This window comes from Zalophus californianus, chromosome 1, assembly GCF_009762305.2.
Source record: "Zalophus californianus isolate mZalCal1 chromosome 1, mZalCal1.pri.v2, whole genome shotgun sequence".
Lineage (NCBI taxonomy): Eukaryota > Metazoa > Chordata > Mammalia > Carnivora > Otariidae > Zalophus > Zalophus californianus.
In genome coordinates this window covers 170,707,093-170,729,941 of record NC_045595.1, presented here as the reverse complement: position 1 = coordinate 170,729,941, position 22,849 = coordinate 170,707,093, and the positions used below count along the sequence as shown (strand labels likewise).

General features: G+C 36.4%; 2 protein-coding genes and 1 pseudogene across 2 annotated transcripts; 2 read left to right on the top strand and 1 right to left on the bottom strand.

Moving 5' to 3' along the window:
• Window positions 1–596: 596 nt before the first annotated feature.
• On the top strand, window positions 597–1,568 carry LOC113918087 (olfactory receptor 5AC1-like). Its single transcript, XM_027586276.1, has one exon. The coding sequence runs from the start codon at window positions 597–599 to the stop codon at window positions 1,566–1,568; it is 972 nt and encodes a 323-aa protein (XP_027442077.1).
• Window positions 1,569–11,210: 9,642 nt separating this feature from the next.
• Window positions 11,211–11,747, bottom strand: LOC113918394 (annotated as a pseudogene).
• A 7,118-nt stretch (window positions 11,748–18,865) lies between these two features.
• On the top strand, window positions 18,866–19,794 carry LOC113918092 (olfactory receptor 5H2-like). Its single transcript, XM_027586281.2, is given in 2 exon segments — window positions 18,866–19,229; window positions 19,232–19,794. Coding segments are annotated over 2 exon segments (927 nt in total).
• Window positions 19,795–22,849: the final 3,055 nt, after the last annotated feature.

Sequence of the window (22,849 nt, the reverse complement as noted above, 5' to 3'; positions counted from 1 at the left end):
TTTGAGGGAGATGCTGCATCATTTAGAATGTATGCTATTGGTTTTGATAACTAATCTTTAGCATACTTAGTTTTTAAAATATTTTTGTTTTTTTTACAGAGAGAGCTCACATGCACACATGAGTTGGGGGGAGGTGCAGAGGGAGAGAGAGAGAGAGAGAGAGAGAGAGAATCCTAAGAAGGCTCCATGCCCAGCGCAGAGCCCCATGAGGGGCTCGATCTCACAACCCTGAGATCATGACCTGAGCCGAAATCGAGTTGGACACTTAACCAACTGAGCCACCCAGGTGCCCCTAGCATATTTTAAAAAATTCTATTTCTATTTTTAAAGATATTAAAATTAGAGGATGATTATTCAATTACAATCATTTTTTTCCAAATAAAAAAATAAGCCCACTTCTCTTATACAGTATTGAATTCCATATATATATGGAATATATATATATTCCCCCTAATTTTTAGGAACAGTTGCCCAAATACATACTGTTTGTAAAGAATACTCAAGTGTAAAAGTAAACATTCTGATTAAAGGGATATATATAAAAAAAGAAGATACATTTACTTTCAAATAAAATGTGATTATTTTCATGGTATTTTATGACTGTGTTCTTCACTTATTCTTTCATTTCAGTGATCAGCTTCAGTGAATCTGATGGAAACAAAACACAGGTGACTGAGTTTGTTCTCACAGGACTTACAGATTGTCCAGGGCTGCAGGTCCCCCTGTTCCTGGTGTTCTTGGTCATCTACCTCACCACCATGGTGGGCAACCTCGGACTGATTTTTCTCATCTGGAAGGACCCCCATCTTCACACCCCCATGTACTTACTCCTTGGCAGTTTGGCCTTTGCAGATGCTTGTTCCTCATCCTCTGTGACTCCCAGGATGCTAATGAATTTTTTATCTAACAATCATATGATATCCCTGGTTGAATGCATCACCCAATTTTATATTTTTGCTTCCAGTGCAAACACAGAGTGTTTCCTCCTGGTAGTGATGGCCTATGACCGCTATGTAGCTATATGCAACCCCTTGCTTTATCCAGTGGTGATGTCCAATATATTCTGCATTCAGTTATTAAGTGTTTCATATATTATTGGGTTTCTTCATCCTATGCTGCATGTTAGTTTGTTATTTAGATTAACTTTCTGCAAGTCCAACGTAATACATTATTTCTACTGTGAAATTTTACAACTGTTTAAGATTTCCTGTACTGACCCTAGAGTTAATATGCTCCTGATTTTTATATTTTCAGTCTTTATACAATCTTTCACTTTTATGACAATTATCATCTCTTACTCCTATGTCCTCTTCACCATTCTGAAAAAGAAGTCTGAAAAGGGCAGGAGCAAAGCCTTCTCCACGTGCAGTGCCCACCTGCTATCTGTCTCTTTATTCTATGGCACTCTCTTCTTCATGTATGTGTGTCCTGGGTCTGGACGAGCTGAAAATCAAGATAAAATGTATTCTGTATTTTATACAATAATAATTCCCCTGCTAAATCCTTTTATTTACAGTCTGAGAAACCAAGAGGTGATAGGTGCCTTGAGGAGAATAATAAATACATAAAAAGTTTTTTTTAAGATTTTATTTATTTATTCATGAGAGACAGAGAGAGAGAGAGGCAGAGGGAGAAGCAGGCTCCAAAGAAGCAGGGAGCCCGATGTGGGACTCGATCCCAGCACCCTGGGATCATGACCTGAGCCAAAGGCAGACGTTTAACCATCTGAGCCACCCAGGAGCCCAATATATAAATAGTTCTTAAGACAAATTTTAAACTTGCTCTTTCCAAACTCTGCAAAATACAAGCGATCTGAAGTTATGCAAATTAGCCCTGGCTTTATAGTTTTAGTAAAAGGCAATGACTAGGGCAGTTTCTGAGTGCTGTGGGATGAAAGTCAACTTCAGTGGATATTTGTTTCAGTGGAAGATGATCTTAATATCACACAAAACTGAATTCTTTATGAAAAATAAAACATCTTTTTAAAATTAAGTATTTAGAATTTGTGCTTTTTTACTCTTTGTAAATTTCCTCTAAATTAGATATAATAGTTTAAAATTTTATTGTGGCAGACATTTGCATGTTTCTTTGTTGAAGCTGTTGTGACTGAGCCAAGACAATTGTCTAGAGTCTACATCTTAAAAGTCTTGCTGCTCTTCCAGTTTGCATTCCCACCAACAGTGTAAGAGGGTTCCCCTTTCTCCATATCCTCGCCAAAATCTGTTGTTTCCTGTGTTGTTAATTTTAGCCATTCTGACAGGTGTGAGGTATCTTAGTGTCATTTTAATTTGTATTACCCTGATAATCAGTGATGTTAAACCTCTTCTTATATGTGTCAGCTCTCTGTATGTCTTTGGAAAATTTTTTACCTGGGGCTTAGACTCACAACCCTGAGATCAAGACCTGAGCTGAGAGTTGGATGCTCAACTAACTGAGCCACCCAGGTGCCCTGGTTTATTTATTTTCTGCATGTTAGTTGTGTAAGTTTTTTATATATTTTGGAGACTAACCCTTTATAAGATACGTCATTTCCAAATATCTCTTCCCATTCCAAAGGTTGCCTTTTAGTTTTGTTGATTGTTTCCTTCACTGTGCAAAAGATTTTTATCTTGATGAAGTCCCAGTAGCTGATTTTTGCTTTGGTTTCCTTTTCTTATCTAGTAAGAAGTTGCTACACTTGAGGTCAAAGAGATCGCTGCCTATATTCTCTGGGATTTTGTTGGCTTCCTGTCTCACATTTAGGTCTTTTATCCATTTTGAATTTATTTTTGTTTATGTGAAAGAAACAGTCCAGCAATTGCATTACTAGATGTTTACCTACGGGATAAAAAAATACTGATTCAAAGGGATACATGCACCCTGATGTTTATAACAGCCTTATCAATAATAGACAAATTATGGAAAGAGCCCATCAACTGAGGAATGGATAAAGAAGAAGTGGTATATATATACAATGGAATATTTCTCAGCCACAAAAAAAGAATGAAATCTTGCTGTTTGCAATAACAGGGATGGAGTTAGAGAGTATCATGTTAAGTGAAATAAGTCAGTAAGAGAAAGACAAATATCATATGATTTCACTCACATGTGGAATTTAAGAAACAAAACAGATGAACATGGGGTGGGGAAGAGACAGGAAAACCATAAAACAGACTCTTACCTATAGAGAACAAACTGAAGTTTGCTGGAGGGAGGTGACTGGAAGGTGGGGAGGATGTGTTAAATGGGTGATGGGTGATGAGCACCGGGTGTTGTTATGTAAGTGATGAATCACTTAATTCTCCATCTGAAACTAATATTACATTGTATGTTAACAAATTGGAATTAAAAAAAAAACTTGAAAGAAAAAAAAGCTTGCTATTTTTCAACTGTTCAGAGACTCAGGTGAAGTGACTTGGAGGAAACCGTCCCTGAAGAAAGAAAACCTTTGCAGTGAAGAAAATATAAGAGATTGGTGGATTTTACTGAGAAGAATCATAATTGGGATAAAATAAAAAGTAAACTATTGAATAAAAGTACGGCTCAATTGTATGAAAATGCATAGTACCTTTTGTCAGGGAAATTATTGGCAATATTGGTATTTCAGTATTTGCAGGTATTGGAAGATTTCAGGACATATCTCCTCAGATATTAGGGGTATATTGTATCTTTTCATGTTTAATAAAGCAGAAACATAAATTTACGTAGTTACTACTCTTATAATCTCTTACACATTTACTATTACTCAAGTAAAAATAATTTAGTTCTTTGGTTAGACAATGCAATATGTCTTAATTTGGGTAGGTGCCAATATGGAAGGGTTCTTATTTCTGAAATGATTATGAAAACTTCCAGTGTAATATTTATTTTTCTTTCATTGGCTACTCCACAGGAATGTATAGTGACTTTCTCTGTTGGACATCTAAATTTAAAGGAACTCTGAAGTGGTAATTGTATAATTTGTTCGAATCTGTACTATCTTTGGCTACCTATTACTGTTGCAAAATCTCTAAGTGATGGCCTGATATTGCTAAGCTGTAGGGAAGAATTAAGAGGAAGAATCATGTATACAGAAAATCTGATGAATAGACATAATAGGAATGCAAGGGCGAAGGATGCAAGGCCAAGACTGAAGTCAGCTCTGCAGAGCTCCTCTGGCCTGTTTCAGACTTTTGAAAGGGCTTTTTACAGGGCACAAAGAGAACATGAACTTAAAATGATTACATCAATGTGATGGGCGATCTAAACAGGGAGTGACAAGAAGACTGTACACACTGAAGCCAATTGAATTCAAAATTTCTACAAATCAGATACAGTATTGGGAGAAAATGGTCCTTGTCATAGAAATGGAGGGACTTAATAGAGTACCTTTGGTGATGATGGAGATTTAAATGCCTATTCTAGCCATGTTTCTGCAAGGTCCTCTGTCCTCTCCAACTAGGCAAGGGGAAAGATTTAGATTTGTGAATAAGGACACTGTTACTTCAAAATACAGGTGCTGTGAAACCATAGTAATATTCAAACTCATCAGAAAATTTCATATATTGGAGTGTTTATCTTTTAAAAGTATTTTAGGAGAGAACCTCCTACTGAAGGGATCTATGGTATGTTTACATCTTTTAAGCTGTTGATTCTAGAATCCGCAAGTCAGGATCAGTCTGAAATACAGATCATCAAGCCATTTCCTAGAGACAAATGAAATCTTGCATTCCTAAGCTTAGTAATCTTCAATGGACAGCACTTAAAGCATCCCAACCATAAGCATATGTTCATGACAAACAGTCCCAGACTCCAGAGGTAAAGAGCATATCTACGACCTTCTAGACAGAGAGACTGGGTTACTGATAAAGGAAAGATAAATACAGCAATGTTTTGTCTGCTGCACTGAGAATACAAAAACAATGGGACAACATTTATAAACTGTTGAGAAAAAAATACTGGGTTCCACGAAGAGTATTGAGACAAACTGTATGCAGAGCAACTGTGCATGGCCCTGCAGGCTGAGTGCACTGCTTAACTCAGAGGCAGTATTCATGACACAATATTGTGTGGCTGCCTGCCTGTATGAGACGCTCTAAGCAATGAACCAGTAGATGATGACAGTATGACTGGTTACTGTATTATAAGCATTCAGTTAGAGTTCAAAGACAATAAAATAAATTAAATAATATCCCATCACTCTTTCAGTGGAATTTTGGCAAATATCAGAGGATACTCCCTTTTAATTAAGAGGCCCTATGCTAAGTGTTATGTAGTATAAACTGTGTCCTGTGACTCACTATGAGGCAGTGTTTTCTGCTTTTCTAAGCCTATAAAAGCAAGTTTAATCATTTCTTTGGTTATATTTTGGAATGACCACAACTTTAGGTTTTTGAGAATGGGCAGCTTGAGAGACAGATATTCAGACCTGCTATAATAGCTAGCATTGAATGGCTCATACACTGTAAGTCACAGATCACACTGCTCATTGATTCCTATCACAGATACTGTGGATGGTTGCCCATATCTTCTCTATTTGTACTTTTGCATCTGACGGCTCTCTCTGATGGCCAGAACTGTTCTACCCTTACTTAAGGCAGACTAGAAGAACTGGGAAATGAATGTTCTAGGATCTCCTCCAGACCATCTATTAACCAATGACTGATGGTAGTTGGTGAATAAATATCCCCAATCACTTGCCCTTTGGTTGATATTAACTTTTTGAAATTCGTGGCCTCTGGTGTTTCCAAAAAATGATTAAACTTGGCTGCCCAAGTTTGGTTTATAAATTACACTTTATTGGGTACATTTCCTTTCCTCTCTCACTTCCTCATTTTCTCACTCATCAACTATTCACAAAAAAATTATTTGCACTCAAATCATGTTTCAGAGTCTGACAAAACACGAACTAAGATGCCCCTGCTCCCTTAAGATAGTACTGTATATTTTATACAGGAACCAGGCATACCTGTACTATCTTATTTCAATATGACATAATTATTACTTGGCATAATATTATTTGAAGATAGACTGTGATTAACTAAAGTGATATACTGTATATTCTAAGGGAACCACCAAAAAGTAGACAATGTGTAAATAATAAGCCAAATGTGGATATAAAATGAAATCACAAAAAAGTCTCTATTAATCCAGGGTGCCTGTGTGGCACAGTTATTTAGCTGTCCAACTCTTGGTTTTGGCTCAGGTCATGATCTCAGGGTTGTGAGATCAAGCCCCAAGTTGGGCTCTGCGCTTAGCGTAGAGTCTGCTTAAGATTTTCTCTCCCTCTGCCCCTCCCCTCCACTTGCTCTCTCCCTAAAATAAGTAAATAAATCTTTTTTAAAAAGTCTCTATTAGTCCAAAAGCAGGCATGAAAAGAAAAAAAGGAGAATGAAGAACAGTTATAATGGACAGAAAAATATCTATCATGTTAGTTAAAATGATAGTTTTTAATCCAACCACATCAATAATTTCATTAAATATAAATGGTATTATATATCAAGTATAAGACAGATTATCTGATTGGATTCAAAAGCAAGATCTCACTATATACAGTTCAGAAGGAACACACATCAAATATGACTTAATTAAATTAGAAGTAAAAGGATGGAAAACAGATCCACTATGCAAACAAACACTCATATAAAAAAGCTGAAGTGACTATGAAACAAAATAGACCTTAGATCAAGAAATATTACCAGAGATAAAGAGGGACATTGAAAAATTATACAGGGTTCAGTTTATCAAGAAGACAAAATAATACTAAATATGTAAGCACTGAACAGTGGAGCTTCAAAATAAAGTAAAAACTGATAGAATGGAAAGAAGAAATATACAAATTCACAATTATAGATTAAGACTGTAGTACTCCTTTTTCAATAATTGATAAAAAAAGTCAAGAGAATATCAGTAAGAGTAAAGAAGGCCTGAAAAATACTATCAACTAACATGATATTTATAGAATATTCCATCAAACAGCAGCCATACGGTATTTTTATGTGCACATTGAATGTTCACTAAAATAAACCCAATTCTGGGTAATATTTAAAATAATGGAATTAATGCAAAATATAAAGCATAACAGAATGAAACTTGAAATCAATAAGACCAAGATATCCATGAATCTCTATATATTTGGCAATTAAAAACCTTCCTTCTAGGGATGCCTGGCTGGCTGGGTCGGTGGTGTGCAGGTCTTAATCTCCAGGTTGTAAATTCAAGCCCCATATTGGGTGTAGAAATTACTTAAAAATAAAATGTTTTTTTTTCTTTTAAAGAGCCTTCTGAATACCCATGGATCAAAGCAACAGTAACAAGGGAAAGAAGAATATATCTTAAAAACAATGAAAATGAAAACACAAATATTTAAATGTGGGGGATATAGCTAAAATGGTGCTTAAAGAGAAATTTATATCATTAAATGTTTATATTAAAAAAGAAAAAGAAGTGATGTGACGAGCACTGGGTGTTATATGCAACTGATGAATAACTTAACTCTACATCTGAAACTAATGAGGTACTATGTGTTGGTTAATTCAATTTAAATTAAAAAAAGGATTGAATTAATGTTCCAAGCTTCTTCATTAAGACACTATTAAAAGAACAAATTGAATCCAAAGCAAGTAAAAATAAATTTACAAATTAAGAGCAGAAATCAATTAAATTGAAAGAAAAATAATAAAGAAAAATCAAAGAAATGGAAAGCCTGTTCTTTGAAAAGATCAATAAAATTGATAAGCTTTTAGCCAAACTGGCCAAGGGAAAAAAAGATTTAAGTTACTAAATGACCTAAAACGCAAATATCTGGAGAAAGAAGATACATTGTTACAGATGTTATAATGTTTAAAAGACATTAAATACATATCTTGAATAGCTTTATGTACAAAAATTACGTCAACTAGATGAAATGAACAAATTCCCTGAAAATATACAAACTATCAAAGCTTATTTAATAAGAAACAGTAACCTGGGGCGCCTGGGTGGCTCCGTTGGTTGGGCGACTGCCTGTGGCTCAGGTTATGATGTCAGGGACCTGGGATCGAGTCCTGCATCAGGCTCCCTGCTTCTCCCTCTCCCTCTGCCTGCCACTCCCCCAGCTTGTGCTCTCTCTCTCTGTGTCAAATAAATAAATAAAATCTTTTTTTTTTTTAAAGAAGAAACAGTAGCCTGCATACTTGTGTGTTTTGTTTTGTTTTGTTTTGTTTTAATTTGAATTTTTGGTTAAAAGTCTTCAAAGAAAAGCCCAAGTCCATATATTTTATATAAAACAGATAAGCAGAAGTAACTAAATCATCTTCCAGGAGTTTTGGGGAGTAGTACATAAATCTTTTAGATGTTCTAGAAAAAAGATATAAGTGCAGGGGAAAGTAAGTAAAAATATATTGTTATCTGAGCTATGGTCAAAATAACACACAAATCTTTAACTTATGAAAATCCCTTTAGAGACTTCTTACTTCTTTTTTCTCTACCTCACCCAACTTAAAAGTGTATAATCAATCCCTCCTCACAATCACAATGCAGCTCTTTCTGCCCATACTTCCTGTCCCTGTGCTATAATAAAAGCAGCTTTCTGCACTTAAAAAAACTAAAACAAAAAACAAAAAAAAAAAACACAGGAAATTATGGCCTAGCCTAGAGGTTCAAGGGGCTTTACCCTGTAAGTCCACTTTGAATCTTGATTTCTAGTGTTAAAGAAATGGAGCCAGAGGAGAACATGTTACCCATGGTGCACAAAGCTAGCATGGGGTTGGCTAGACCAAAGCCGGGTGGCCAGTTTGAAGAAGAAGTAAAATGAAGCTGGCCACGTTTGGCAGGAAAAGTTCATGAATAAGTTTACTTTTCTGGTCAGGATGGAGAGAGAGATGACTAGGCCTGTTTTAGGAGAGCATGCCTGGGGGAACTACTTGGCATTTCTGCTAAAAGGGGGAAAAGCAATGGTAAGTCAAAGGCACAGACAGACCTTTGGATGCTCCCTAAACACACCCATGTGGTCCCACCAGAGTCTAGTTATTTCATATATCATATTAGTATCTCCTTTTATTTTATTATTTTTATTTTTAATTTTTTTCTTATTTAAATTCAATTAATTGACATATAATGTATTATTTGTTTCAGGGGTACAGGTCTGTGATTCATCAGTCTTATATAATACCCAGTGCTCATTACAACACATACCCTTCCCCATGTGCATCACCCAGTTATCCCATCCCTCCATCCGCCTCACCTCCAGCAACCCTAGTTTGTTTCCTATAATTAAGAGTCTCTTATGGTTTGTCTCCCTCTGGGGGCGCCTGGGTGGCTCAGTCGTTAAGCGTCTGCCTTCGGCTCAGGTCATGATCCCAGGGTCCTTGGATCAAGCCCCACATCGGGCTCCCTGCTCAGCAGAAAGCCTGCTTCTCTCTCTCCCACTCCCCTTGCTTGTGTTCCCTCTCTCTCTGTGTCTCTCTCTGTCAAATAAATAAATAAAATCTTAAAAAAAAAAAGAAAAAGAAATGGTTTGTCTCCCTCTCTGGTTTTATCTTGTTTCATTTTTTTCTTCTCTTCCCTTATGATCCTCTGCCTTGTTTCTTAAATTCCACATATCAGTGAGATCATATGTTAATTGTCTTTCTCTGATTGACTTATTTTGCTTAGCATAACACCCTCTAGTTCCATTCACATCTTTGTAAATGGCAAGATTTCATTTTTGATGGCTGCGTAATATTACATTGTATACATACACCACATCTTCTTTATCCATTAATTTGTTGATGGACATCAAGGCCCTTTCCAGAGTTTGGCTATTGTGGACATTGCTGCTATAAACATTGGGGTGCACATGCCCCTTCAGACCACTACATTTGTATCTTTGGGGTAAATATCCAGTAGTGCAATTGCTGGGTCATAGGGTAGCTCTATTTTCAACTTTTTGAGGAAACTCCATATTATTTTCCAGAGTGGCTGCACCAGCTTGCATTCCCTCCAACATGTAGGAGGTTCCCCTTTCTCTGCACCCTTGCCAACAAATGTTGTTTCCTGACTTGTTAATTTTAGCCATTCTGACTGGTGTGAGGTGGTATCTCATTGTGGTTTTGATTTGGATTTGCCTGATGCTGAGTGATGTTGAGCACTTTTTCATGTGTCTGTTGGCCATTTGGATGTCTTTGGAGAAATGTCTGTTCATGTCTTCTGCCCATTTCTTGATTGGATAATTTGTTCTTTGGGTGTTGAGTTTGGTAAGTTCTTTACAGATTTTGGATACTAGCCCTTTATCCTATAGGGCATTTGCAAATATCTTCTCTGGTTCTGTTGGTTGTCTTTGGTTTTGTTGACTGCTTCCTTTGCTGTGCAAAAGCTTTTTATCTTGATGAAGTCCCAATAGTTCCTTTTTCCCCTTGCTTCCCTTGCCTTTGGTGATGTTTCTAGGAAGAAGTTGTTGCAGCTGAGGTTGAAGAGGTTGCTGCCTGTGTTCTCCTCAAGGATTTTGATGGATTCCTGTCTCATATTGAGGTCTTTCAACCATTTTGAGTCTATTTTTGTGTCTGGTGTAAGGAAATGGTCCAGTTTCATTCTTCTGCATGTGGCTGTCCAATTTTCCCGACACCACTTGTTGAAGAGACTGTCTTTTTTTCCATTGGATATTCTTTCCTGATTGGTTGAATATTAGTTGACCATAGAGTTGAGAGCTCATTTCTGGGTTCTCTATGCTGTTTTATTGATCTATGTATCTGTTTTTGTGCCAGTACCATACTGTCTTGATGATTACAGCTTAGTAATAGAGCTTGAAGTCCAGAATTGTGATGCCACCAGTCTTGGTTTTCTTTTTTCAACATTCTTTTGACTATTCAGGGTCTTTTCTGGTTCCATACAAGTTTTAAGATTATTTGTTTCAGTTCTGTAAAAAAAGTTGATAGTATTTTGGGATTGCATTGAATGTGTAGATTGCTCTATGTAGCATCAACATTTTAACAATATTTCTTCCAATCCATGAGCATGGGACATTTTTCTATTTCTTTGTGTCTTCCTCAATTTCTTTCATGAGTATTCTATAGTTTTCTGAGTACAGATCCTTTGCCTCTTGAGTTAGGTTTATTCCTATGTATCTTATGGTTTTGTGTGCAATTGTAAATGGGATCGACTCCTTAATTTCCCTTTCTTCTGTCTCATTGTTTGTGTAGAGAAATACCACTGATTTCTGGGTGTTGATTTTATTTATTTTATTTCTTTTTAATGGTGAAAAAATTTATATTTAGATTTAGCCAGCTAGACTCAGTTTAGATGATTCCAATTTTGTTGTCAATATCCAAAGCATCATAGTCAGGAGCCAGTCAAACACATGTGTTCTTCTCTCCATCAGACCTGATCAAGGTGTTGATCTTGGCCGTGTCAATGTCCTAGAGCTTCTTCACAGCCTGTTTGATCTGGTGCTTATTGGCCTTGATATCCACAATGAACACAAGTGTGTTGTTGTCTTCTATTTTCTTCATGGCTGACTCAGTAGTCAGGAGGAACTTGATGATGGCATAGTGATCAAGCTTGTTTCTCCTGAGGGCGCTCTTTCAAGGATATTTGGTCTGCCTCCGCAGACGCAGTGTCTTGGGTCATCAGAATGTAGGTGACATGCAGATCTTCTTCTTCTTCTTCTTCTTCTTCTTCTTCTTCTTCTTCTTCTTCTTCTTCTTCTTCTTCTTCTTCTTCTTCTTCTTGTGACTGTGGACGCCTTTCAGCACTGCTTTATTGGCCTTCAAAGCCTTTGCTTTGGCTTCAGCTTTGGGAGGGGCAGGGGCTTCCTTCTTAGCCTTTGGTGCCATCTTCGTAAAAGGGATTTCCAAGCTGGGTATTGATTTTATATCCTGCAACTTTACTGAATTCCTGTCTGAGTTTTAGCAATTTTGGGGTGGAGTCTTTTGGGTTTTCCACATAGAGTATCATGCCATCTGCAAAGAGTGAGAGTTTGATTTCTTCTTTGCCAATTTTGATGCCTTTTATTTCTTTTTGTTGTCTGATTGCTGAGGCTAGGACTTCTAGTACTATGCTGAACAACAGTGGTGAGAATGGACATCCCTGCTGTGTTCATGACCTTAGGGGAAAAGGTTTTCCCCATTGAGAATGATATTCTCTGTGGGTTTTTCATAGATGGTTTTTATGATATTGAGGTATGTACCCTCTATGCCTACACTATGAAGAGTTTTAATCAAGAAAGGATGCTGTACTTTGTCAAATGCTTTTTCTGCATCTATTGAGAGGATCATATTGTTTTTATCCTTTCTTTTATTTATGTAGTGTATCATATTGATTGATTTGTGGATATTGAACCAACCTCGCAGCCCAGGAATAAATCCCACTTGGTCGTTGTGAATAATCCTTTTAATGTACTGTTGGATACTATTGGCTAGTATTTTGGTGATCATTTTTGCATCCATGTTCATCAGGGATGTTGGTCTGTAATTCTCCTTTTTGGTGGGGTCTTTGCCCTTTTATTTTAATAAATGAATTTCCTAAGAGAAGGAAAAAAGGAAATGCAGAAGGTATCAGAGTATGAACTTAAACTCCTTTCTCTAGAGCTTTCACTCTCTCTGTATTAAGCATGAATAGCAGTTTACAAAACTATGTATACTGCATAATTTCCCTATCTGCAAACATGTGGATGTATGTATTCATGGACACTGTGAACAATAGTTAAAAGCATATGAAAGCAGTGGTAAATCTGACAAATAATGTGCAAAATCTCTACTCAGAAAAAGAAAAAAAAGGCTTTTCTGAAAGAAATTGAAGAATACCTAAATAAATGGAAAGATGGGTTGGAAGATTCAATATTGAAAAAAATGTCAATTCTCCAATGCACCTACAGATTTAATAAAAGCCCAATAAAAATCACAGTAGGATTTCTTATAGAAACTGATGAAGCTGATTCTATTATTTGCATGGAAATGCAAAGAATGCACAATAATAGTCAAGACCACTTTGAAAATGAACAAAGAGGTCTAACAATATCTGATTCTAAGACATCATATAGAACTTCATTATCAAGACAGTGTTGTATTATTGTTGTAAACATAGACAAATGAGTGAAACAGAATATAGTCCAGAAATAAACCCATAAATATATGGACAGATGATTTTACAAAGGTAAAAAGTAATTCAGCAGAGAAAAGATAGTTTTTTCAACAAATTATGCAGAAACAATTGGATATCTATATGCAAAAAAGGAACTCTGATCCAGATAATACACAAAAAGGATAGTAGACATAAATGTACAAAGAAATGCAACACCAAAAGCACCATCCATAAAAGAAAAAAAAATTTATAATTAACTTCATTAAAAGACTTGCTGTTCAAGAAATATTTCTAAAATAAAATGACAAACCAGAGAACTTCAGAAAATATCTATAAATTATTTAGCTGATAATGGACTCATATTCAGATATAAGGAGTACTATCAAAACTCAAAAAATAGAAAACAAATAATCCAATTAAAAACTGACAAAAGATTTGAATAGACTTTTCACTGAATGTGGCATACAGAAATCAAATAAGGGCACCAAATGATGCTAACCATCCTTAATCATCAGGGAAATGCAAATTAAAAACTACAATGAAACACTACAACCTACCTATTAAAATAACTGAAATTGAAAAGACAATCCATACCAGAAGCAACAGTACAGACCTTTTTGTACTCATAGAGAAACAACAAAATGTGTTAGGAGATAAGGACACAAAATTTAAGGGGGCAGGAAACTTCAGCCAAGTTTTGTTATGTTAAAAGCTACCTCTGGGGGTGCCTGGGTGGCTCAGTCAGTTAAGATTCTAACTCTTAATTTCAGGGTTAATTTTTCACTTTCTCTTGCACTATCAACATTCTAAAGAACGTTGGAAATCCAGGAAAATGGATTAATAAATCTATCAAAAAATACATCTCTTTTCCCTGCGTATGTTGCTAGCCACGATGCAACTGGAAGTTAATTTTTTTTAAGATATCAAATCAAATTGTCATAAACAAGTAAATTAAGTTTTATTTTTCTGAACGAATGTTCATTGGCAACTTTCTTGGTTGAGACAAATCTGAGCCAAGTTTTAGACCCCTCAATAGTTTTGCATTATGTTAGGGTAAAGAATAAAGCCCTTGACCCATCCTCCAAGGTCCCTTGTGATTATACGCTGGCCTCCCTGACCCCAACTGGTTCCTGCCTGCTTCTCTCATAACATGCCAGCCACATTTACAATGCAGTGTTTCTCCTATGATCTGGGCTCTCTCATAATCTAGGCCCTCCAACAATAAAGGTCTTGTAGATAATGCAAGACCGGAGGCAGCAATCGCCATGTTAGAAATGAAGACCCTCAGGCCCCTCCTAGAGCTACAGTCACAGAATCTGCATTTTAACAAGATTTCTCTCTAGGAGATTCACAGGCATTAAAGTTTGAGAAGCACTGAGCTATGGTACCTCTCACTGTGGTGCTTTATCTTTGTTTCCCTTTGCACTTCCCCCGAACTTTGCCTACTAAGATTTTTCATCAGATTTCAGCTTTAAAGTGTGGAGTCAGGTCAGTCTGGAATGTGAGCTGCAGTTTGCATGAGGAGGACCACTTTCCTTGGGGTTGGCTCCTGAAGGGAATCTAAACTCTGGCCTCAGTAAAATCATGTATGATTAAAATAAATCATGTATGATTAGCTCAGACAAGAACATACTAATCAAAGCACTCAGAACAACACCTATTTTATAGATATTGATTTGCATAAACATGTCAGAATTGTCATTTGTGGTGGAAAGCAGGGGCATATAGTGCAATTTCTACTGTTGCAACTAGAACTATATACATGACATGATGTTTATGATTTCACAGGCTGTAATGCCCAATGGGACTCCTGGACTTCTCATACAGATCTCATACAGATTAAATCTGCAATGCCCAGAAGAGCAGCTTAGTTTTGTCCTAAAGGGAACCCTTGGGTGCTATTAGGGGAATTTTAGCTCTTCACGCCTTCTTCGTCTGGCAAAAGCACACAGTTGTACAATTGGTTGACTCTTGTGTTCAACACAAATTTATATAAACAACATTTTGCTGAGTTTGGTAAATGAAGCCTCCAAAATGAAACAGGGTGCAAAGAGTTGCTGCCTGTGCTACTGTCATTCTGGTGTAACAAAATTTTTTTCCACTTGAGAAAGCCTAACCCTGATAGGATCTCCATAATGTCTTAAGAGATATTGGTAAGAGAGTGATTTATGTAATACTCATTGTTTTTTATAGAAAGTTAAAAATACTGTTACATTTATAAATAATTTTGATTTCTTTATAACATGACCAAATAGCAGGTTGAAAATGGAAAACAAACTTGTATGATACTATATATTAACTAATTAGAATTTAAATAAAAATTTGAAACAAACTAGAAAAGAAAACAAATAGTGAATAATCTAATAATATTTTACTATTGTGAGTAAAATGTGGGGAAGCAAAATGGCTCAAAGACTAAATCGCACTCTTTAATCATATTTAATTATCTGGCTAGCAAAATTATAATGACTCCATAGGATAAGCTTCGTGAGCTGGAACGTCAGACAATTTAAAAATGGGGTTAAGGATTTAGATCATAATGTTTCCCATGTAAGAAGTCTTTCTGATGATTCTGCTCAAAATGTTTATTCCATTTAATTAACCACATTCTCTGGTTAAGCTTTTAAATTAAATCACTAAACTGTTCACCTGTGTATCCTTTCACCCACTTCTGACAATAATTTCATTGAGTAATTTATATATATATACATAGGAGGGAAAATGCAAAAAAATATCCCTCCAGGGTTCTTTCTACTTTCTGACCTAATAAAGGCCAAATGATTGAACTTGAATTTTCAATTATTTAGTAGTTTGGGATTGTATGGAAGGAAACCCATTCCAAATAAATATACATTTACCAATTGCAATTATTGGCATCGGCGATTTAGATTACCTGGATTAGGTTCCAGTCTTTCGCTCAATTTTATTCTGCTAAAAACCTGGTGGAGAGGAAAAGGCTCTCAAGTAAAACAGGAATAGCTAGAGAAAGTCAGTGCTAATTACTGTAAAAACAAAGATAAAGTAACTTTTGAATATGGAAAGAACTTTCAGCAGTGCTAGTATATTTGTGAACAATACAAAATTTCTGGCCTAAAATTAAAATGACAGTTTCTATTTCATACACATTTTCCATAGAAAAATAAAGTTGGAATTTGGAATGAAAGAAATAGAAATGATACCCAGTATTGACAACTTTTAATGAAAACCAGAACTAAGACAAATATTTACCCCCAATCTCCGAGCTTTTCCTTTTATTTCATCTTCAGCCTTTCTCTTATATTTCCTCTCTCTCTCTTTAGGTCCTGGCCTTTCCTATCCCTATCCATCTATGAATACACTATGGATACTCAGTGGGCAGCAGCAGATGATCCCCACTGCTCCCCACATTCCTTGAAGCACCCTATTTCATTCTCCTCACTGCAGTGCCCCTTGTTTCCCATTCACTTCTTATTACTCTCTGACCTCAACTCTATCAGAAAATGGAAACTGCTCTCATGAAAGCCACTATGTGTCAACCTCAGAGAGTCGGGGACCTGGGGCGGTGAAGGAACTGAGAAAGAGACGACAGTATAGCGAGGCACAGGGGACCCCGAGCAAACAGCCCGAGGTGCCGAGGTTTATTTTCCATAATCTAATATACCTTCTACAGTGATATAGGTCTATAATGATTTACAGCAGGGGCTTAGTAAGGCACATTCTTCCATGTACACAGGGTTAGTTAAGTGAAGCAGTGCGAGTGGAGAAGGAATAAAGATATCTGTAACTGGCTGTGATCAATTAATTGTAAACACCATTGTACTTGGACCTTAACACAGGATAAGAGAACAAAGAAGGGAATGCACAGTGTGCTGTTTACAGCTGGCTTCCTATCTACAAAACATCTTCTGCTGTGTACTTTAGAACAGACCACATGCATCCCAAGGGCATTTCACTCTGATCCTTTCGGGTTATTTTTAACCCTGCAATCTCGAGTTTTCTCAGAGATCTCGGAGTCTGAATGAACATGCACCAGTGGTTGTTGTGGCGTTCTGTTCCCACAACTATGAATCTCTTAATTCCACACTTAATGATCGCTGATCACTCCTTATTCTACCAGAGCACTTTTCACTTTTGACACTGTACTTCACTTTGTCCTTGAGTGTTTTTCTCTTTTTAATTCTGGAACACTCAGCTTTCCTATTTCTTCATGTTTCTTTGATCACTTTGCTCAGTGTCCTTACTGGTCTTTCCTTTTCTTGTTTTGTCTAAGCCAGAGCTCTTGGTTGCAAGAGGAAATGGGTTAAGTGAGTGGGAATTGGCTTTAATATAGAAATGCTAGGGGATTGGAGAAATCCACTGGAAAAATGGGCAGGAACACAATGCCAGAAAGACAGCCTGTCAAACAGCCAAAATCATGTCCCTAGTCTATATAGCTCGATAAGAGCTTCTGTCCTTGCTCCTGGATGCAGAATGCAACAGCTCAACTGATAATGCCATTGTTGTGGGTGTAGGATACATTTTCTACTTTTCCCTTGGTTGATTTTGTAATCAAAACTCTTTTTTACCCCTGACCCTTTGTCTCCTTCTCTCCATATTCCAAATCCAGTGTAGGTGAGTTTGACTGGCAACCCTACATCAAGTCCCCTCATTCTAGGTGCTAGGGGATGGGAATGTCAACATCTATAACTTTTGGCCTCTAGACCAGATGACAGCTTTTTCTGCCACCAGGACTCATGTAGTAGAACATAGGATCAGATGTTATCTGACAAACACGTGATGTATATCCATTTTGTGATCTCTTTAATAAAACTTCTTTGAGTTTCATTCTAGGTCCTCCTTCTTTTTACCTTATGCACACTCTTCAATGATGAATCGTATATAACTATGTTTTTAGTCACCCTAATGGCTCCCAGTCATCATTTCTATTAAGCTCTTATAGAACCACACTGCTGAATATATTTCACCCGGATGTTCCCAGAATGTTCCTTGCAAAAACTGGTCACCACACCTGAGTCCTCAATCTCAATTTTTGATGACCATCTACCCAGGCACAAAGTGTCTTCTTTTTCCTTCACTGACCACCTCCCCTCACATCTAATATGTCACTGAGTCCTAGTGACTGTACATTCTGGTTGACTTTGAGCTACCTGTTTGTCCTCCTCATTACTCCCAATGTCATATCACGCATAGTCTAAGAACTTCATATGCTGTTTAATCAACTGGGAACATTTATAAAATGTATATTATTACAACCAATTCATGACCTACCAAATCAATTTCTATTGTAATATCTCAGAATCAATATTTTGTACAAGAACTCTCCTAGATAATTTTGATGCATATTTTGGCTTGGGAATCACTGGACAATAATAACAACTTCCTGATGGTGTCCTTTACTCTAGTTTCCTCTCCCTTCAGCCTATTTTCTACAACCAAACATTTAATTTAATAAATATCTTAGGATGCCACTTCCTTTCTTAAAATTTTCAGTCCCAGCCTATTGTTTGAAGGATAAATTTGAAGATGTTTCAGAGGGCATTGACTCACTGTATAATCCAGGCCCTTCTAACATCTTTACTTTTGTTGCTGCATCAATGTCTTACACACGGAATTTGCCTACCTCATTCAGTGGTTACGCCATAAATTTGCTCATGTTCAGAATGTTTTTCTTGTCTTCCAAATCTGCTTATTCTGTACATAGTATGAACTTAAATAGTTGTATTTTTCCAGTATAACAATTCCCACAAATAGTTGCCTTGTAAGAATAAATAAAATTACAGCCTACTGTATGATTTTATTTCAGTTACCCTTACTGAATTGTCTTTTATAAATCTTTAATGAATGTTCTTTTTAAATTTACCACATTTAATTTCAGAAGCCATCTATTAAGAATATGGAAACTAAAAATACAACAGAGTGGAAAGAGTTTGTTCTCACGGGACTCACATATCAACGAGAGTGGCAAATTCCCTTGTTCCTGGTGTTCTTGGTTATATATCTCATCACCATTTTGGGAAACCTTGGTCTGATTGTTCTCATCTGCAATGACCCTCACCTTCACATTCCCATGTACTTATTTCTTGGGAGTCTGGCATATGTGGATGCTTGGATATCATCTACAGTATCCCCCAAGATGTTGGTCAACTTCTTTGTCAAGAATAAGATGATCTCTCTCTCTGAATGCACGATACAATTTTTTTCCTTTACAGTTGGTGCAACCACAGAATGTTTTCCGCTGGCAACAATGGCATATGATCGCTTGTGGCTGTATGCAAGCCTTTACTTTATCCAGTAATTGTGACTTACAGACTCTCCATGCAGCTGTTGATTTCATCATTTGTAGGTGGACTTTTTCATGCCATAATTCGTATAGGCTTTTTATTCAGATTAACTTACTGTAACACTAACATAATACATCACTTTTACTGTGACATCATGCCATTATTTAAAATTTCTTGTGCTAATCCTTCTCTTAATATTCTCATAGTATTTATTTTTTCTGGGTCAATTCAGATGCTCACCATTCTGATTGTTCTTGTCTCTTACACATTAATTCTTTCAATGATCTTAAAAAAGAAGTCTCTGCAAGGCATAAGGAAAGCCTTCTCCACCTGTGGAGCCCATCTCTTATCTGTCTCTCTGTACTACGGTCCCCTTCTCTTCATTTATATGCATCCTGGATCTGCACAGGCAGATGATCAAGATATGATAGACTCTCTATTTTACACCATAATAATTCCTTTCTTAAATCCAATGATCTACAGCCTGAGAAATAAGAAAGTCATAGATTCACTGAGAAAAATGTTAAAGAGAAATGCTTAGATTTCATACTAATATCTATTCTCCTTCCATTAAAATGACAAAATTGTGCCTACTAGTGTTACTATGAGTTGAGTAGTATTTAATTTTATTTTACAATTATAATTGTCGTAGTCTTTTAATGACTTAAGGTGGGAGAACCTAATATCCCTTAAAATATTTGTGCACATTATTCAAATCACACAAGGAATTTTAAGCAAGTATTCATATCATACTTAAATAATTAAAGCAGAAAACAAAAATGAAAATATTTCACAGGCTTGTCTCTTCTTTGGTGTGACTTTATAAATGCATTAAGTACTAAAATAGCATAGTGTCTCTGAGCAGAACTTGACTGTGATGTCTTTAACACATAAACAGCTGTATAGCCAAAATCCATGTTACATTCAACTGGATAGTGGAGGCAGATTTGTGTTTGAGTGAACAGAGGCAAATCCCAGGAATTCTGCCAGATATCAAAAGGTTTTTCTTTCTACTTTATTTGGGGCGTGGAGAATTTTACCTCTTTTGTGGATTCAAATCTGATATCATAGAGAAATAAAAAGAAATGGGAGCAATGAGGGAAGAAAACAACAAGGGTTTTAAGACAATGAAGAAAGGGTCAGGCGAAAGACATGCTCTTAACTTAGTGTGCTTCTTAAAGGAAATTAGAGGCAAGTCGCCTCTCACTCTCTATGATGCCTTCTATAGGCCCTTTCTAGCTGTGTTTGTATGTTGTTGGGCAATCTGGACAACTTCACTAATAAAGAAAGCTAATAGATTCAACTGAGGATTTAAGTTGGGGTGGACATAGACAAAAGTGACTGAATAGGAAGGAAATGGTTTCACATTTCCTGGAAGTAAAAAAAAAAAAATTAAGCTAGAAAGATTAAGAAATCAATAATATGTAGTTTATTGAAATGTGCTGGTGACAATGAGGGGCTTTAAATGCATGTTACCAAAGTCCAAATAATGTTAAGATGATATAATGTCACAGTGAATGCCTACAGAAACATGAAAATCAACAAGAGTTAGAATGTTTTGTGCCTCAAAGTCCATAAATGTTAGTTTTCATCACACTTCATTTGCAAAGTGTAATAAGTGATCCAACTTCAATCCACACCTACCTTTTCTCTCTACCACTGATTCCATACACAGTCCTACTGATACCACTGAGGCTGTTATCCCCGTAACTACCCACTCTGGGATTTGCAAACTCTAATTACTTATCCTTACCTTCTTGCTGAATCTCTCTTACTTCCTGAACTTTGTAAATTTAGCTCAGATTAAATGATATCCCTTTTCAATAACATTTAATAGACTGTCTTTGCTACTAGGTCATGTAGTATTATATATGGTATATTTATGTAGATCTCTCTATATATACATATGCATAAATTTTTTGCTTGTGTGTAAGTCCAGATTATGTGATATAGATCTACTTAGATCTACACTTATATCTATATCCATATATTGATAAGTATCTTCTTCACCCTGCATTTGTTCACCCTGGATTTAATTGAATTTTTTTAAATAAAACTTGGTTTAATGTTAAAGTCCTTTCCCCCTAATTCTTCTAATGGATCTTGTGTTAAACCCATACACACCCATACACAGAGTTACTGAAAGCCTTCTAGACACATCTCACTCTCTCAGTTCGACACTTGCCTGTATGGGTCTCTCCCAATGAATAAAATCCTCCATCCCACTCGACAACTGCCCATCTTATTTTGTAATTGAAATGATGTCTTTTCTTCAAGGTCTATCAGTTTAAATGTTACTACTACCTTGATGCATTTCCAGATTACCACAAAGAGGATAGGAATGCATACTCACTTGAAGGATGTTAGTTTATTTATTCTTCTTAGATCACATTTGACCTTGTATAGTACTTATTTTGGGGTTATAACTTAAAAGTCCTAGTATTCTTGTACTCGTGCAGTGCATAGGACAGTGGCTTACACATGAAGTTCTAAGTAAGTATTTGTGAACTACTTGTGAAATTTTTAAAATGTGACAGCATGAATACATAAAATGCGGTAGACTGTCACTCTTTTTCAAATGGTAATGAGTCCAGGGAGATTGCTAGGTTCAGGATAGCTCCTGCAAGCCAGCTCCCCTTCCTGTTTTTTCATGACATGCTTGAGCATTATAAACCTAAAATGAATTATTCTTCTTATCTCTAGAATTAGTTCCAGGGATGGAGTATGAGAAAATAATCAAGGAGAAGTCCTTTAATTAGATGCTTTTTAAAGATATAAGACATATAAGTATTTAAGACAAATATCATTATTTAAAAAAAAAACAAATTTCATTTTGTGTATACCTGGCAGTGCAAATCACAAAATTAGACCAGGTCATCTGTTCTATTTTTGTTTTCCTAGAGATAACTCCAAGTCCCAGCAAAGGAACTGAATGGATCAAAGGCTTTTACTCTTTAAACCCAGATAATTCATGTTATTGCATATGTGTGTAGTTTATTGATTCTTTGCTGTGTAATATTCCCATCTTTCTGATATTTTCTGTTAGGTGTTTGGTTTTTTGTTCATTCATTGTTATGACCCCAAAACAAAAATAGTAATATAAACTACTACCATGTATTTCTTCATTCTCAGAAAGGTCTATTTTCCTAATTGACTTTTTCTTTGAATGAGAAGTTTGACATCCCCCTGTGAGTCTGAGCATGGTGTGTTACCTGTCAAGTCTTACTTTAGACTGGGTGAGTATGGGACAGTCAGCTGGGGGTCTCAGAAGCTCAGATTTCCTCTGTAGCCTCCTCTTGTATATTTCAGGTGTATAGATTCCTTTGCTCTGGTTTGAACTTAAGTAAAATACAAACTACTTTTTTTTTAAAAGATTTTATTTATTTATTTGACAGAGAGAGAGAGACAGTGAGAGAGAGGGAACACAAGCAGGGGGAGTGGGAGAGGGAGAAGCAGGCTTCCTGCTGAGCAGGGAGCCCGACACAGGGTTCCATCCCAGGACCCTGGGATCATGACCTGAGCCAAAGGCAGACACTTAACGACTAAGCCACCCAGGCGCCCCCTAACTACTTTTTCCTTACAGAAATTCACCAAAA

What these genes read in the sequence shown, in the direction of transcription:
- LOC113918087 (XM_027586276.1), top strand. Translation starts at nt 597, where the DNA reads ATGACTGTGTTCTTCACTTATTCTTTCATTTCAGTGATCAGCTTCAGT.